Source organism: Argentina silus (assembly GCF_951799395.1).
Source record: "Argentina silus genome assembly, chromosome: 19".
NCBI lineage: Eukaryota > Metazoa > Chordata > Actinopteri > Argentiniformes > Argentinidae > Argentina > Argentina silus.
In genome coordinates, this window is record NC_139673.1 from 9,676,479 (window position 1) to 9,691,478 (window position 15,000).

At 46.2% G+C, this 15,000-nt stretch overlaps 1 protein-coding gene across 1 annotated transcript in view; it reads right to left on the minus strand.

The window, feature by feature from the left end:
• Positions 1 to 15,000, minus strand: part of tcf12 (transcription factor 12) — an 84,044-nt gene that overhangs the window by 38,628 nt on the left and 30,416 nt on the right. Inside the window, exon 6 of the mRNA XM_083690936.1 lies at positions 3,590 to 3,651. Within this exon, the coding sequence (XP_083547062.1) occupies positions 3,590 to 3,651 (62 nt within the window). The remainder of the gene's footprint in view (positions 1 to 3,589; positions 3,652 to 15,000) is intronic.

Genomic DNA, 15,000 nt, shown 5'->3' on the forward strand with positions numbered 1-15,000 from the left:
AGAGGCCAGTTAAGGCATGGCCCAATTAGGCTAATCGGCTGCAGACCTTAAGTGAGGAAGAGGGGGAGGGAGGAGGAGAGGGAGGATCTCTCTGGACTCACCTCGCCTCACCTCGCCTCCAGGAATTCCCAGGCAGGCAGCAGATTGACAGTAACCAATGACACCAAACCAACAGAGGTCAGGAGAGACAGCTCTGACCTCGGGGCCATGACCCCTTAAAAAAGAATCCACACAAATGCTTCTAATCGTTCTTACTGTATATCGAGCATATTTCATATACTTCCTCACGAAAAAACAAATGTTTCACAAAATCCAGAACATTAAAAAAACCTTCACATCAAAAGGTCAAGTAATAGTGGGACGGTTGTTTCTAAAAATAGTGGAATTCCTTATTCCAGTAGATTGAGATGAGGGCCATCAAGTCCTGTGAAGATCAGGTCCGCCAGTGCTTTCCTGCTGGAGGAATGATGGGGGAAACAGGCTGTGCAAACTGACAACCTGTCACTGAGGCCACAGTGTTGACATTGACGTGGCCCAACACAACACAACAGACCCACTTCTGCTGCCTTTGTTCAATGATACGAAATCCTTGCAGCGATATCAGGCGGTTTCTTATTTAGAAACCGGAATGCGTGGGGCAAAACCAGCGGAGGAGTAACGGCGGTCAGAGGAAATATCAATTAGCATCTAATCTACTAGTATTAAAGTGTTAGGAATTCCAGTGAGGCGCAAGGGTTTATTGGTGTTCATTAAAGATTTTTTCAAATCATGAGAATCCTATTTAAAGATTACCGAATGTGGCGTTATAGGCTCATGAAACTAAAACCATAATCTTAATTTCTTTTTTTTTCTTTTTTTTTTAAGAAAAAAAAAGAAAGAGAGAAAAAAACAGTGAAAAAAAACGATCGAGAATTGATGTGAAATTGAGTTAGCGGCCACCGTTTGTGTTGTGGTTGGTGTGAGATGAGGAGAGAGGAAAATGTCCCCCCCCCCCACCACTCCCCCCTCACAGTTAGGACAAGACCACCGCTTGTCTTAGATGACACCGCAGTCAATCACGTTGTACCCGACACAAGACTTTCTTATGTGAGAAATCTGTTGAAATCACAGGGCTTTCTGGGGCACCCTCTTCACATCTGAATGATCATGTTCCACAGGTAAATGTCAGGCGGATTTGAGGAGATAATGGAAGTCGTCTGTCAACTGCATCCTGTCACATTAATCAGCCTAATCCGTCTCACAGGAGGCGCAGGAGCTACCTGCTGGATGCAGCGCCGTCACGGCAACCCAGCAACCCCTCCGTCTCCCCCCCACCACCCCCACCCCCCCCCCCCCCCCCACACACACACACACACACACACAAAACAGTACGTCCCCATCACTCCCACTGTGCCAGAGAGAGAGAGAGAGAGAGAGTGAGGGATGATATACAATGGCCCAGGCCTTCAAGAACAATCAAGTTATCGTTAGCGTTATTACAATCAAAGCAATCAGAGGCGTTACACCACACCATGCCAAGAAAGACACTGAGTGGATGAATTAGGTCATTTATTTTTCTTACTATTGCTTTAATTGACTTGTGTCCGAAAAAACATACCAGAAGGTTCAACAGAGAGGTAGCTGGCTGTAAGACACGCTGTGTTTGAGCAGTAAGTGGGATAGGGGGGCCACAGCTGGCTGCAACACTTTGAATATCTAACCCAATAAGACATGCAGAGTTCTACATCAAGTTCAAATGATGCAATAATACGTTGCTGAGCGAGGCAATTTGCCTAGGCTTGATGACAAGCACATAACTGATGGGTTGTTTGGCAGATATCTAGAGCAATTATGGGGGTTTCCAAAAGGCAAGCTCTTGATAGATTGTTTGTGTGTTTTTCGAATTTCCATCCTTGGTCCTCCGAGACGAAAATACAAATGTTACCTTTTATTAGGTTTTGCAGGATGGATTGTGAAATTTCCAGCCGACAGGGGTTATGAAGCTGGCGTGAACATTCGACTGCTCATTAAAAGATAAACAATGCCTGATAATCTTTGCACCTGAGACGCTTTGCTTATGCCTGATTCTCCTGCCTGTGAGAGCCCTGTCGATAATCACTCGAAGGGGGTTATACAATATTAATATAGCCATTTCCAGCCAGCATTCTTCCCGCATTCTCTAAGGAATGAAATGGCTTTTTTGGTCTTCCTGTTTTTCTTCTAAGACCAGACAAACTGAGTCTCTGCCAGCCTCAGATCTCAGCAGCTGCAGGCCTGTATGAATTCCCCAGTTTCCACACAAAATGTCTGAACTGGCATTCCCTCTCAAAAAGCTGTTTTATGAATGAGAAAACACACTCTCACTACAGCTAATGTTTTCACTGTGTCTGCCGGGAAGTACATATCCCTCTGTGACCGTGTGTAGTGTATAGTGTATAGTGTGTAGTGTAGTGTGTAGTGTATAGTGTATAGTGTGTAGTGTAGTGTGTAGTGTGTAGTGTGTAGTGTGTAGTGTGTAGTATACAGTCTTAATAGTGGGGGAGAGAGAGGTAAGGGGTATTTCTGTAGCACATGATTAGCCGAGGGGTTAAGGGAGTGGGTTAACAAGTGGGTCAATCAGATCAGAAGCTCCATTGACCTTAGAGGTTAAGCCCAAAGAGGTGGCTCTATCTCTCTGGCCTAGCCCTAAACCTAATCTCTAAACCCAGACTACAAACGCAAACCTCAATCCCAATATCAGTGACGATAATGTAGAATGTCGGCCTAAATGCTCTGAACTGGGACCAGTGGGGGAGTGGAGCAGAACCTGAGGGAAGCCATTTTTTGAGGAGGTTCTCTGATGGGTTTCACAGCCAGGGGTGAAAAAGAAGGAAATACAAAGAAGCTGGTGATGGAGTGGGAAGTCCCAAATACAGTGAGTGAGTGAGTGAGTGAGTGAGTGAGTGAGTGAGTGAGTGAGTGTGAGAGAGAGAGAGAGAGAGAGAGAAAGAGGAAGAGAGGAGGATGGGGGGGTAAAACAGAGAGAATATGAGAGCTCTCCCCATTGACTTGCTGACGTCAGACAGAGAGAGAGAGAGAGAGAGAGAGAGAGAGAGAGAGAGAGGGAGCTGTGGCTTGTGCACACAATCAGGCCTTTGTGTTGAACATCTGTGTGGCTGAGGAGAGGGGAGCTGGCTGTTCTCGCTGACCCTGGCTTAATGGAGGTGCTGAAAGTAGTGTTTCTCTGTGGTATGGGGCTGCCCCTGCTACACCACACAGGGCATGGAGAAACAGCCCAGCCCGAGCACCGAAGACCTGGGTACGCTTCCCTCTAATCACTCACTCATTATCTCTAAGCCTCCACTCCCCACAAATTCTCATGAGGTTTCTCAAACAATCTATAAACACTGCACAACTTCCTCTGCCTCAAACATTCCTTTTCTCTCTAATTATACCGGCAACAAAGACGTCTTATCTGGCTAGCTGGACATGTCAATTAGTTTTTATCAATGGTGTTAATAAGACATAAACAAAGAGAAATAAACCAGGAAAGTTTGCCATACGCATATCAACTGTTTAAAAGAAACACAGATGTAAAGGAGATAGCATACTGTAGGTTATCAACACATACCTGGCAGCCAGACACGGCAGGCTCCCTCCCATAGGCTGGAAATGGAGGCCTCTCTGATTTACCTGTGGACACACAGAGAGAGGACTGTGTTTGGACTAATGCTATTAGTACCACCACATGACCTACACAAAGATAACATGTTATAATTTTTCAAATGGTAATCCCCCAATTATTATTTTTTAAAGACAATACTTAGGCTATTTTGCCAGACCTCAGCAAAAACAAACACACTTTTCCCGTATGTACAAGGTATGACACATCCCATAGATATACACTCACTGAACACTTTATTAGGAACACCTGTACACGTTCTCATGGTGGAGGTGGTGTAATGGTGTGGGGAATGTTGTCTTGGCACACTTTGGGCCCATTAATATCAATCAATCAGCGCTTGAATGCCACAGCCTATTTGAGAATTGTTGCTGACCATGTCCATCCTTTCATGGCCACAATTTACCCATCTTCTAATGGCTACTTCCAGCATGATAATGCACCATGTCACAAAGCAAAAGTCGTCTCAAACTGGTTTCATGAACATGACAATAAGTTCAGTGTTCTTCAGTGGCCTTCCCAGTCACTGGATCTGAATCCAATAGAACACCTTTGGGATGTGGTAGAACGGGAGATTCACAGCTTGAAAGTGCACCTGAAAAATTTGCGTGATGCAGTCATGTCATCATGGACCAGTATCTCAAAGGAATGTCCCCACCAGCTTGTGGAATCAATGCCACAAAGAATTGAGGCTGTTTTGAGAGCAAAGGGAGGCCCTACCCAGTATTAGTATAGTGTTCCTAATAAAGTGTTTGGTGATAGTATATTGACTGTGCTCTTAAATCAATAAAGAAAAAAGTGCTATCGATCATTCTAAACAGTTCAGATAAATGTCCTCGATTCTTTACAGTACATCAACGTGGTCAACACAGCCCTACATCAAGCCACACATTTGGCCGTGCACCAGATCTACTGGACCATATCCTCATGCAGATCTGTAGAATATTTTCAGTGGAATATGTATGGATGGAGCTAAGAGATCCTCCATCAGCGTGACAGGTCTGGTGTGCACTCCCCCCGAGACAGACGCTTCTAAAGCAGCCGTCAGGAGGACCAAATAAAACACCGGCACACAACACACATGAATCATGCTCATCTCGATCTCTAAACTCAGCATAGGAAAAAAAAACAAAAAAAAAAAAACAAGAGAGTTGCTCTCTACAAGAAAATGATAAACAACGTGAACAACATCATACATTATTTTTGTCAGACTTCCAAACATTACATGCAAAGACGCAAGCACTGGAACTAAATTCTGTTTACTCTGGGGAAAAGGAGTTAAGAAGTTGCGTAGCTGGGATTTTGTGCAACTGTACACACTGACTGATCTGAGCATCATAGCCTACATGCGTACACAGGTGAATCACACAGCCACATGTAGGAGAATTCACATGTATCTGAGTAGTGCTGCAGGGCATAGTCGTACTACATCTACTCTAGAGAGACAGAGAGAGAAAGAGAGAGAGAGAGAGAGAGAGACAGAGAGAAAGAGAGAAAGAGAGAGAGGGGGGGGGGGAAGCTGCAAGAATCAGGTAAGGTGGTTTAACTGACAAAGCTGCTTCCCTTGTGGTATCAACACAACTCATTTGATATGCTACAACATTTCTGGGTTACCTCTCCTTTCTTGCAAAAGGAAGGAGCATTTAGTTGTGGGTTCTGTGTTAACTACTACATACCCTGTGTGCTCCTTTCCTCCCGCAGTGGGATGGAACATCTGTCTTGTGTGACTGAAAAGGTTATATCTGTGGGGGTTTTTTCTACATTTCCTGCACTGCCCTACAATGTGGTTTGGTCTACATCACTATCAGTCACAACAACACACCCTCCCCTCTGAAGAAACGCTCAAGTCCGACTGTGAAATATTCATCCCCAGCATGTGTTTTGTCACACACTTGCTGTCCGTGGTGAATAATTGATGGCCAGTGTTGTTGTTTCAAACCCCACCAGAGCAGAGCAGAGCCACGCGCTCGGGAAACATCATCTCCAGGTCTTGTCTGCCCTTACCGGGGGAGGAGAGGAAAGGAGAGGTAGGTACTGTAGCCGCCCAGCGCATCTCCCTTGAACTTGTAGAGCGTGACCCGGCCAAGCCAAGCGTTGTAACGCGCCCAGGGACCTGAGCGCAATAAACAGCGCAGCCCAAACCGAGGGGAAAATATCCCCGAGGAACCAAACGATAAACAGGCATTTAACTGTTTAGCGTGCCGCCACGCATGATCGCACAGCGCAAAGAGTGCAGCCTCGGTAAACAGAGAGATGTTCCTGTTCTCATGTCACTGCACTTACCAGCATGGCTCTGTTTACAACGTCAACATGTGCAGATACAGAGGAGAGGATGACAATACTGACTCTTCAACCAGAGATACAATTGTCACGCAATTATTTAAGATCCAGTTAGGGTGTCACACCGTACAGTACGTACTGTAAACAACCAGCATACGTTTGTATCAGTCAGGGGAGGGACATGATCAAAAAAGATCTTTAACACCTTTAAGCAAAACCAGTCCAGAATACACAAGTGACGAATATTCATTAAAAACTGAAAGAATGTTTCATTATTTGACATACTGCAAAATCAAATGCTAAGACTGTTTATAGGAATATTACAACAATATCTATCTAGATTATGCTAGGTTGAGGTGAGGTTGTACACGATATTTATAATGACAAACCTTAGAGAGGGGAAGTACAGAGGGTCCTATCGGAGCTGCTGCAGAGTACATGATGATCTAGGGGCTCAACACAACACAGTAAAGATCTATGGGGGCTTTCTCATAACATACAGTGATCTTACATGATGAAAGCAACCTAAAATGGCGGAAAACGTCTCTTGGAATGTTATAAATCAACAATGTATGACTGCCCCAGCCATTTCTAGTGCAATTTGTTTAAGTGTTACTGGCGAGTGTTTGTGCCAAGCGGGCTGCTGGCTGCCACGGTGATGTTTGAGGAACCAGTGCCAGCTAGCGCAGCTGTGAGGCCACTGCCCCCCCACCCCCACCCCCCCCCCCCTTCACCCCCACCCTTACACCCCTCACCCCTCCTCGCCCCACCCCCCCCCCCCCCCCCCCCCCCCCACACACACACACACACACACACTTCTCCTCTCTACCATGAGCCAAATGAGTCACTAGGAGGAGGGGGGTGGAGGGGGGCAGTGGCGAGGGGAAGAGCCAAGTGGGAGCGCGGCGAGAGATGAACTTCAGGATCCTGAGTAGAGGTCACTGATTAACAGGGTTCTGGGCTCGCCTCGCTCTGCCTGCCTGCCTGCCTGCCTGCCTGCCTGCCTGGATACAGCAGCTCTAACCCCCTTTTATCTAATCACATCCTCCATCTCCTCCTGGCACGGCTAGAGGAGTGACAGGCAGAGGGGCGCCATGATCAATAACCCGCCCGGCCCACCGCTCCCCTCTGTCTCCCCCTGCCTGTCCCCCTGGAGGCCACCAGCAGGCACTTCCCCTCTGTAATAGGACACATCATACATTATAAAAACAGTCTGACCGGGGATGATTAATGGACCTACATCATCACACTTAAGAGCAGGGGGCGCATGTGGAGGGTGATGTGTGAGACGAGGCCACAGCACAAGACATGGGAGAGAGTCTGAGATCCCAGTGGCTGAGGGGAAGCAGAGTAGCAGACAGGCCAGTGTGCTGCGGTGGTAGAGAGCACTACTGTTGCTGCTGCTGCTGCTGCTGCTGCTGCTGCTGCTGCTGCTGCTGCTGCTGCTGCTGCTGCTGCTGCTGCTAACTCAGCCATTTGAAACTTAGCAAAAGTTTTCTCCAGTATTTTTTTCTTTTTTTACAGAAGACCTCGAAAAGAGAAGTATGTCTCTGAACATCGAGAGCATCCCATTCAATCGAAGCACAGTCTAATGCGTTCAACCTTTTCTGTCCTGCCTTACCACAACAGTCCACATAACGGTCCGAATTAAAAGCTATTACGAGTAGCTCATCTTTTTTTTTTTTTTTTTTTTTGTTCAACCAAAAGCTGAGAAGTTGAGAATATCATCTGTGAGTTATGAATATCATCTGTGAGTTATGAATATCATCTGATAGTGATAGGACGTTGCAGTGCAGGTCTGGCAGGTGTGGAGTATTCAAGATGCCACGGAAATGGAGAACAAGTGATAATTCACCTGGAACAGATTGGCAGTTTCTTCAACAGAAGAGCGGCCAAATTAGCCTGACAAATACACCCTCATCACAACACGGCACTCTCCGCCGTCTCAAGCAGACATAACTCAATCTGTGGGGAATAGGTCCCAGTAATAACCTATATTTACAGAGCCAGAACATGACTCGAGCCATTAAATCTTAATTCTCTTTTATGAAGCACTGAAGTCTGAAACAAGACGTCGTCCATCAAAGCCCACTAACCTGTTGTGAGAGAAAGAGGAAAGAAAAGCCAAGGAGAACAAGAGACCAATTTCACATGAGGAGTCGCAGGCCTGACACTTTCCACGGCGTTAAGCATGCTTTGTTTATTATCTCCCAGAGCAGGCCTGTACTATCACACCCTGGAACAGCCTTAATATCGTTATTACTATATTTGTTCTGAGCAGGTGCAGTCAGGGTACAGAAAGCAATATTCTCCAAATGTTTCATTTTGAGATTCTTGTCTGTGACAGTTTGTATTTTTATTCTTTTTTTTCGTAACGTTTTTTTTTTTTTTTTCTGTACTTCTGGAGCCCAGCCGATGCTAGAGTGTTCTTGATGGATGGGATGCAAAATTAATTCATCATCCTGCCTTGGAGGAAGACAGCGGAGCTGTCCAGGTGTTGACACGCATGTCCACTAAGAACAGTCTTGACATCAGCGCAGACGCAATCCCCCAAACGCATGATGCAAAAAACAACAAGAATAAACCTGCTTAATTACAGCCTTCACTGCCAATGATCTAAATATAAATGGAGTCCGGAGGGACAGTCACCTTGGATATCAGTGTCTCCTAGGCCAATCAATAGCACTGACGACAGAAGTGCAACTTGGAAATCAATCTTAACGGAAAAAAAAAAAGGCTTCCTTCCATTTTGTCCTATGCACAACATTGATTTGCAATGTTTAGGCATAGCAATATCTTTCTGTGCATTCTGAATGAAAATGTGGTTATTACGATTATGATCTCTCGGAATTGAGAGCGGTTCCGATATTGAATTCTTGCAATAATGGTGTTACTATCATAACAAAAAAATAGCGCAAAAAATGTTTGTGTTTGTGAGTCACTGTCTCTAGACATTGATTTGACTTCACTTCCAACCCTACTCAGCCCTGGTAAACCGACTGGCTTGCTTACAGAGGGTAATGTGTGTGTGGTGTATAAATAGCATGTGTTATATTAAATATTGAAATTACATTTAACTGGGAATTAAAAGGCAGGGTTGTGAGGAATCATTCACAGTACGGCTCTCTATTGATCGTTGCAGGGAGGCACTGGGCTGTGCCGTAGCCCTTGTTTTGATACTCTGAGAGGTAGTGATCTAAGCATCTCCAGGGATCAATTCAAAAACCCCAGCCACAAAAACAGCCAATTAGTGAGTGCGCTCTGCAGCCTCTCAGATGCATTCCAAGGGCCTCTTTGTTTTTCCACCCTGAGACCCCTCGGTTCACCTCGCTCGCACAGAGCAGCACACACCAAACACAACAAACACACAACACAGGAGGAGGAAATAGAGGGAAATTCTAAAGCCTAATGAACGTATAATACTTCCACGCCCCCCCCCCCCCCCCCTCCCCTTCCCTCCCCCCGCCCCCTCTCCCCTGTCTTGTTTCTCCGAGTGTGTGCTGTGTGTGTGTATGAGCCCAGCCCATGCTCCTGTCCTTGCCTTATGAGTCCTAGTACCCCACTGCAATCCATTATCCCTGTCAAGTTAATGTTCCATGTTTGGGCCATATGGCAGAGCTAACACATGCAATAAAGGAAATTCCTTCAAGTTGTTTTAATCAGCACTTTCAGCTGTCCAAAGAAATGACATAAACAGCTTTATTGTGTTTGCTGCATTTTCTGTTGATATCCGTGACAAAAACAGGAAAGCAGGCAGGAAAAGAGAGAGACGGGGGGGGGGGGGGGGGGGGGGGACTTGGAGACCTGCAGTGTGTAGGCCAACATAGGAACATACTGTACATACTGTACTACCCAGCACAACTTCAACTTCCACCATGATACTCTATACTAACTGGAGTGGAAAGTTTTGGTCTCTCGGTCTGGAAACCTTGACATAAAGGATTGCATTGGGCATGCTCATTGGCTCCCAAACACAATTCACTGGTCGACAGGAGAGACATCACAACAAGGAACAAAGCAGCACACCCATTCACTGGTTCCCCTGCCTTTTCAAACAGTTCCTTTTGTTTCCTTCTCTCAAGTGTTTGTGTACATCCATCCTGTCGCAGCCTTTTGATGTTTCCGACATGGTTCTGTTTGACAGTAAATAAAAGCTGGCTGTGAGCGAGGATCAGGGTTGGGGTGGAGGACAGGTCAGGGAGGAGAAGAGCCCATCCCTCCACTCCACCCCTCCCTCTCTCCCTCTCTCTCGCTCTCCCTCTCTCCCTCTCTCCCTCTCTCTCGCTCTCTCTGAGGCCACAGCCCAACCCACAGCCCGGCCCAGGTACCAACGGGCCAGAGGCCCACGCAGGGGCCACAACAAAGCACAAGGGGAAACAACTCCCTCTCTCTCACTCCCACTCTGAGCTCAGCATCAATTTCTGTTAATTACAACCTTGTCAGCAGCGGCATTATTCAAACAGCCAGCGCAAATGTTAATGAGGTCTTATTTGCATATTTATTTTTCCCTTTGTTGAAATGCCATTGATTATTACGTTCTACAATGATGAATGCCTCCGCTGATGCGCTCTGATATGTAATTAGTCATTAGGTGGAATGAATAGATCAATTAAAAGAGAGAGGGTGCAGGATTAAGAGAAATCAGAATCAAACGAGGAGTAATCTAAGAGGAGAGGGGAATAAAACAGATTTAAGGTGAGTCATACGGTACAGAATGAAAAGGCTCTCTTTAACAGGAAAGAGGAGCTTCCTCCATCTCTCTCAAGTTGAGAATGGGGAGCATGAAACGGTTTCCAATCATGACAAGGACCCTTAATATTCCACTGGATCAAAGACGACCTTCATTATAACACACATCTTTTAGCCTTGAAGTATGCCTTTCAAAACCAAGCACTGCTGTCCCTCTGACTGCCTAGAAAGACAAGGGTGGATTTTCCCCTGACGGTTTGTCTCTGTGTGGGAGAGGGGAGGTGTGGATATCCTGATTGTATTCATCCCAAATCCCTCTCCCCCCCCCCCCCGGTGGATAATCAGGTGCCGTGGCTTGCCTTGGTCTATTTGATTTTTTCCGCGTTGGTAAAAAGGAAAAGTGGAAGGAGGAGGGGTGTGTGTGTGGGGGGGGGGGATGTTTTCGTTTGGCCTTTACCGTTTTCCGAGACTAACTATCCTCTAGCCAGTGCTTGCTATTCACAGATGAGGGGGAAAAAAATGCATTACTGCAGACCAGATGGGAACATTCCACATGACCAAACCAATCAATCACCTTTGCTGGGACGCAGGTGCGACACAGCCGTGCAGCAACACACCATTTCACAGTCTATCGGGCACAAACACATGGTCACCAATCAATGGCACCCCGAGGACCCAATGAGGGGCGGGGGGCTTCTCCTGAGCCCTACTGGTTCATGGCTGATGACTTCATAATCACACATCCATTCTCTCAGCGGAGGAGGCCGATGGGCCGCCTAATAACCACCCACCCACCCACCCACCAACCACCACGTGGACACTGGGGGGGGGGGGGGGGCATGGTGGGGTCACTAACACACACAACGGAGTCACACGCCCTTATCAGACATGCACCGTGTGATCGGCCGGTCACGTCAGGGCAACAAGAGCGTCCAGGGTACAACACAGGAATACATTTAACAAGTCATGGAAAAGGAGAGGGGGGGGTGGGGGGGGGCGGGGGATTCTCTCATGTCCCCGGATGGATATTAGAATAGAGTCAGTGTGGCACATCAAAGTGTGTGTGTGTGGATGGTTGGTATTAGATGCCAGGCAACTGTTAAACAATGAAACATCAGAGAGGGTTGAGATGAAGGACGGGAAAGGATGAACACGGGTCAGGAATGTTGATCCAGCTCTTAGTCACAAAGCACTATGGGCATATTCTCTTACACAGAAACCCCAGCCTGCCCCAAACACCCACAGTCCAGCAGCACAACCCAGCACTAAACAGCCATATAAAGTAGGTTTCCAAACAGAGCCCAAATGGGACCAGTCCTTTGATGCTGAGCGTTTCAGTGCTGGGAGGGCTCAGTGTGTGTGTGTGTGTGTGTGTGTGTGTGTGTGTGTGTGTGTGTGTGTGTGTGGGTAAAGAGAGGGGTGGGCGTTTTAAGAGGTCTCCGTTTAAATTCTCTGAGTTGACTAAGCATTTAATTCCCCACCTCCATCTCCCTGGCAGCAACGGGGGGCTCCAAAAGGGGCTCGGAGAGAGGGAGAAGAGGAGGGAGCGAGGGAGCGAGGGAGCGGAGGAGGGAAGAGGGGGGAGGAGGGAAAGGGGGGAGGAGGGGGAGGCTCAGCTTGGACAGGGGAAGCAGGGGGGGGAGGTGCTACTGACAGACCCAGCCAGCATTCTGTGAGGGCTTTAATTTAATCACAGGTCAGTTAAGGCAGAGTTTAAGCTATTTCATACTTTTTTATTTGCTCCAGTTCCCCTGACCCTTGTTTCTGTAGAAGAAGATAGATATTTAGAGAAAGTATTGTTTGGAGACAAGCCTTGTTAGGAACCAGGAAATATTTACAGGAAAGACAACCTGAACATACTGTACAGCCATTCAAACATAAATAACGGTGAGCAGCACACAATGACAAAAGAAAATAGGAAAATCGGTTCCCAAACACATATAAATGTGCCTGCTGAAATACAGGATTAATATCTCATTAAGCCACAATGCCCGGGGCCAGGAGGGGTGGCAATGAATAAAGGAATATATCTGTAATAAAATATTTGATATGGATGAACAGAGACAAAGTGGAGAAATTCATGTGTGTGTGTGTGTGTGTGTGTGTGTGTGTGTGTATGTGTGTGTTTGTGTGCGTACGTGCGTGTCTTTGTCTGTGTGTGCGTGCGTGTGTCTGTGTGTGTGTGTGTGTGTGTGTGTGTGTGTGCATGCACGCTCCGAGGAAGTGTGTGTGTGTGCTGTGTTGTTTGCCAAACCCTGCAGGTTGGATTATATTACACAGGGTGATGAATCTGTGGATTCCCTATGCATCCAGGGAGAAGGGATTGCACCACGCTGCTCCTGGGACAACTACATCTGAAAACTAACACGATTACACGTTGATTCATTTCACAGATTCATTTCTCTCCATGAATTGGATGGGGATGGATGGGTATTTTTAGGGTGGGTTGGCGCTGTGTTAGCCACCTGAGGTCCCTGGGCCAGGTGTGTGTGTGTGTGTGTGTGTGTGTGTGTGTGTGTGTGTGTGTGTGTGTGTGTGTGTGTGTGTGTGTGTGTGTGTGTGTGTGTGTGTGTGTGTGTGTGTGTGCGTGCGTGCGTGTGTGTGTGTGTGTGTGCGCGTGTGGCTGTAGACGGATTTGGAGGTGACAGTCATTAAGTCATGTGCGTGTGTGTGTGTGGGAACCAAACTTTTGACTTAATTAAGATGTGTTTACATGTGGCGAATGCAACGACAGTGCTGTTTGATCTCCTATTGTGAATGGTTTATTGCCTTATTTACGCTTCACTGCCTATTGTGTTATTAATGTATTTTTATTCTTACGTCCCGATATTTGCACTGTTGAGAGGAAGCTTGGCAAAGTAAGCATTTCATTGCACAATTTACAACCTGTATCCTGTGTCTATGACCAAAAAACTGGGGGGACGTCCTGAAGATCTGCCATCCTGCCTGTTGATAACACTGATTGTAAATTATATGCCATTGTGATGTACTGTAGAGTTCGCCAAAAGGCTTCCCCCATTTGATGTTGGCCTTTGATGTGTTATTGGTTGTTGGGATGGATGGTAGGGAGTATAAGGAGGGAAGGGAAATGAGTTTGGTTTAGTATTCCTCTCCTGGGTGCAGTACGACACTCATAGCCTTATGGACTGAAGGTAAAACTTCTATTCATTTACAACAGTCTTACCATTTGTTTGTATGTTTCTCTGTAAGTATTCAATTGTTCATATTTGTGTAGTGATACGCTAGGCTCATTCTTCATATTTTGCCTCAATCTAATGCTGTGTGCTAAGGGGAGGCTAAAAATAGCATGACATATTCATGACCAGAGTAGAAAACACTTGATATCAAGAGAACAGGGACTCCTGATGAGGAGTGTATCAACACATCATTAAGAGTGTTTGGAAACACCTGAGGGAAGAGTGTGTTGGAGCTCCCAAAAAAGAGGTGTTCTAATTCTGCGTTTGGAGTGTTTCCAAACACCAGCGTTTGGGCGTTCTAACACCTCAAGGGAGGTGCTTCTTAACTCTGGATGTATTGGTGTCACAACACACCATGTCATGTTTCACCAGCAACTCATATTCATACGAGTTTCATACAAGCTAAACCATGTCTCAATTTCCCAAAATGTGTTTGAGTACTTTTTGTATGGTCTGCAAAAAAAGGTTTTGAATGCTTTAAATTGGTGCCAGCTCAGTTGCCACCGGTTTTTTGGAGAGTTTCGCAACACAACACTTTGAACAGTGTACGGAGACAGAGTTGATTATTCATGCGGCTCCTAAGAGGAAGAACTGTAGCACAGCCTGTGTACTCTCAAAGCAACATCTGCAAACCCAGAGGGACAGTGCCAAGGACAGCACCAGCAATATCTCATACAATCATACAGCATCTAAACTGAACTGATTACAAGAACATCCAACATCGGTTTCTTAAGGTCTAGTCTTCAGCCTCCGACTCCCTGAGTCATCGTAAGCCAGAACTAAAAGGACATTGTTGAAAACGATTGTAAAAGTGCCTAGCCTTGCTAAATCAAAGGACACTGTAGAGTATGTGAAACTTCCTCTGTGCACGCAATACTGAGTCACAGAGCTCAGAGAGTACTAAACTTTAAGACTCCCACACAGAACTGGCTCACATGGACCCTATGAGTGGATAATATGGCAAGGCTCTCTATGAAATGACCAGACAAAGCCCAGGGTCGAGCAGAATCACCTCACGGATGTTCCAGCAGATATATTGAAGAAGAGTACAGTAGCCAAGACTAACTGTGATGAAGCCTTGATGCCGAGGACTCAGACTTGAGTTGTTCTGTTCCACTGGCAGCATTCCTTCCAAATGAATCATTTCCCTTCAACTTTGTGTTTTCATTTAACAATCACTAACATTTTTATTGG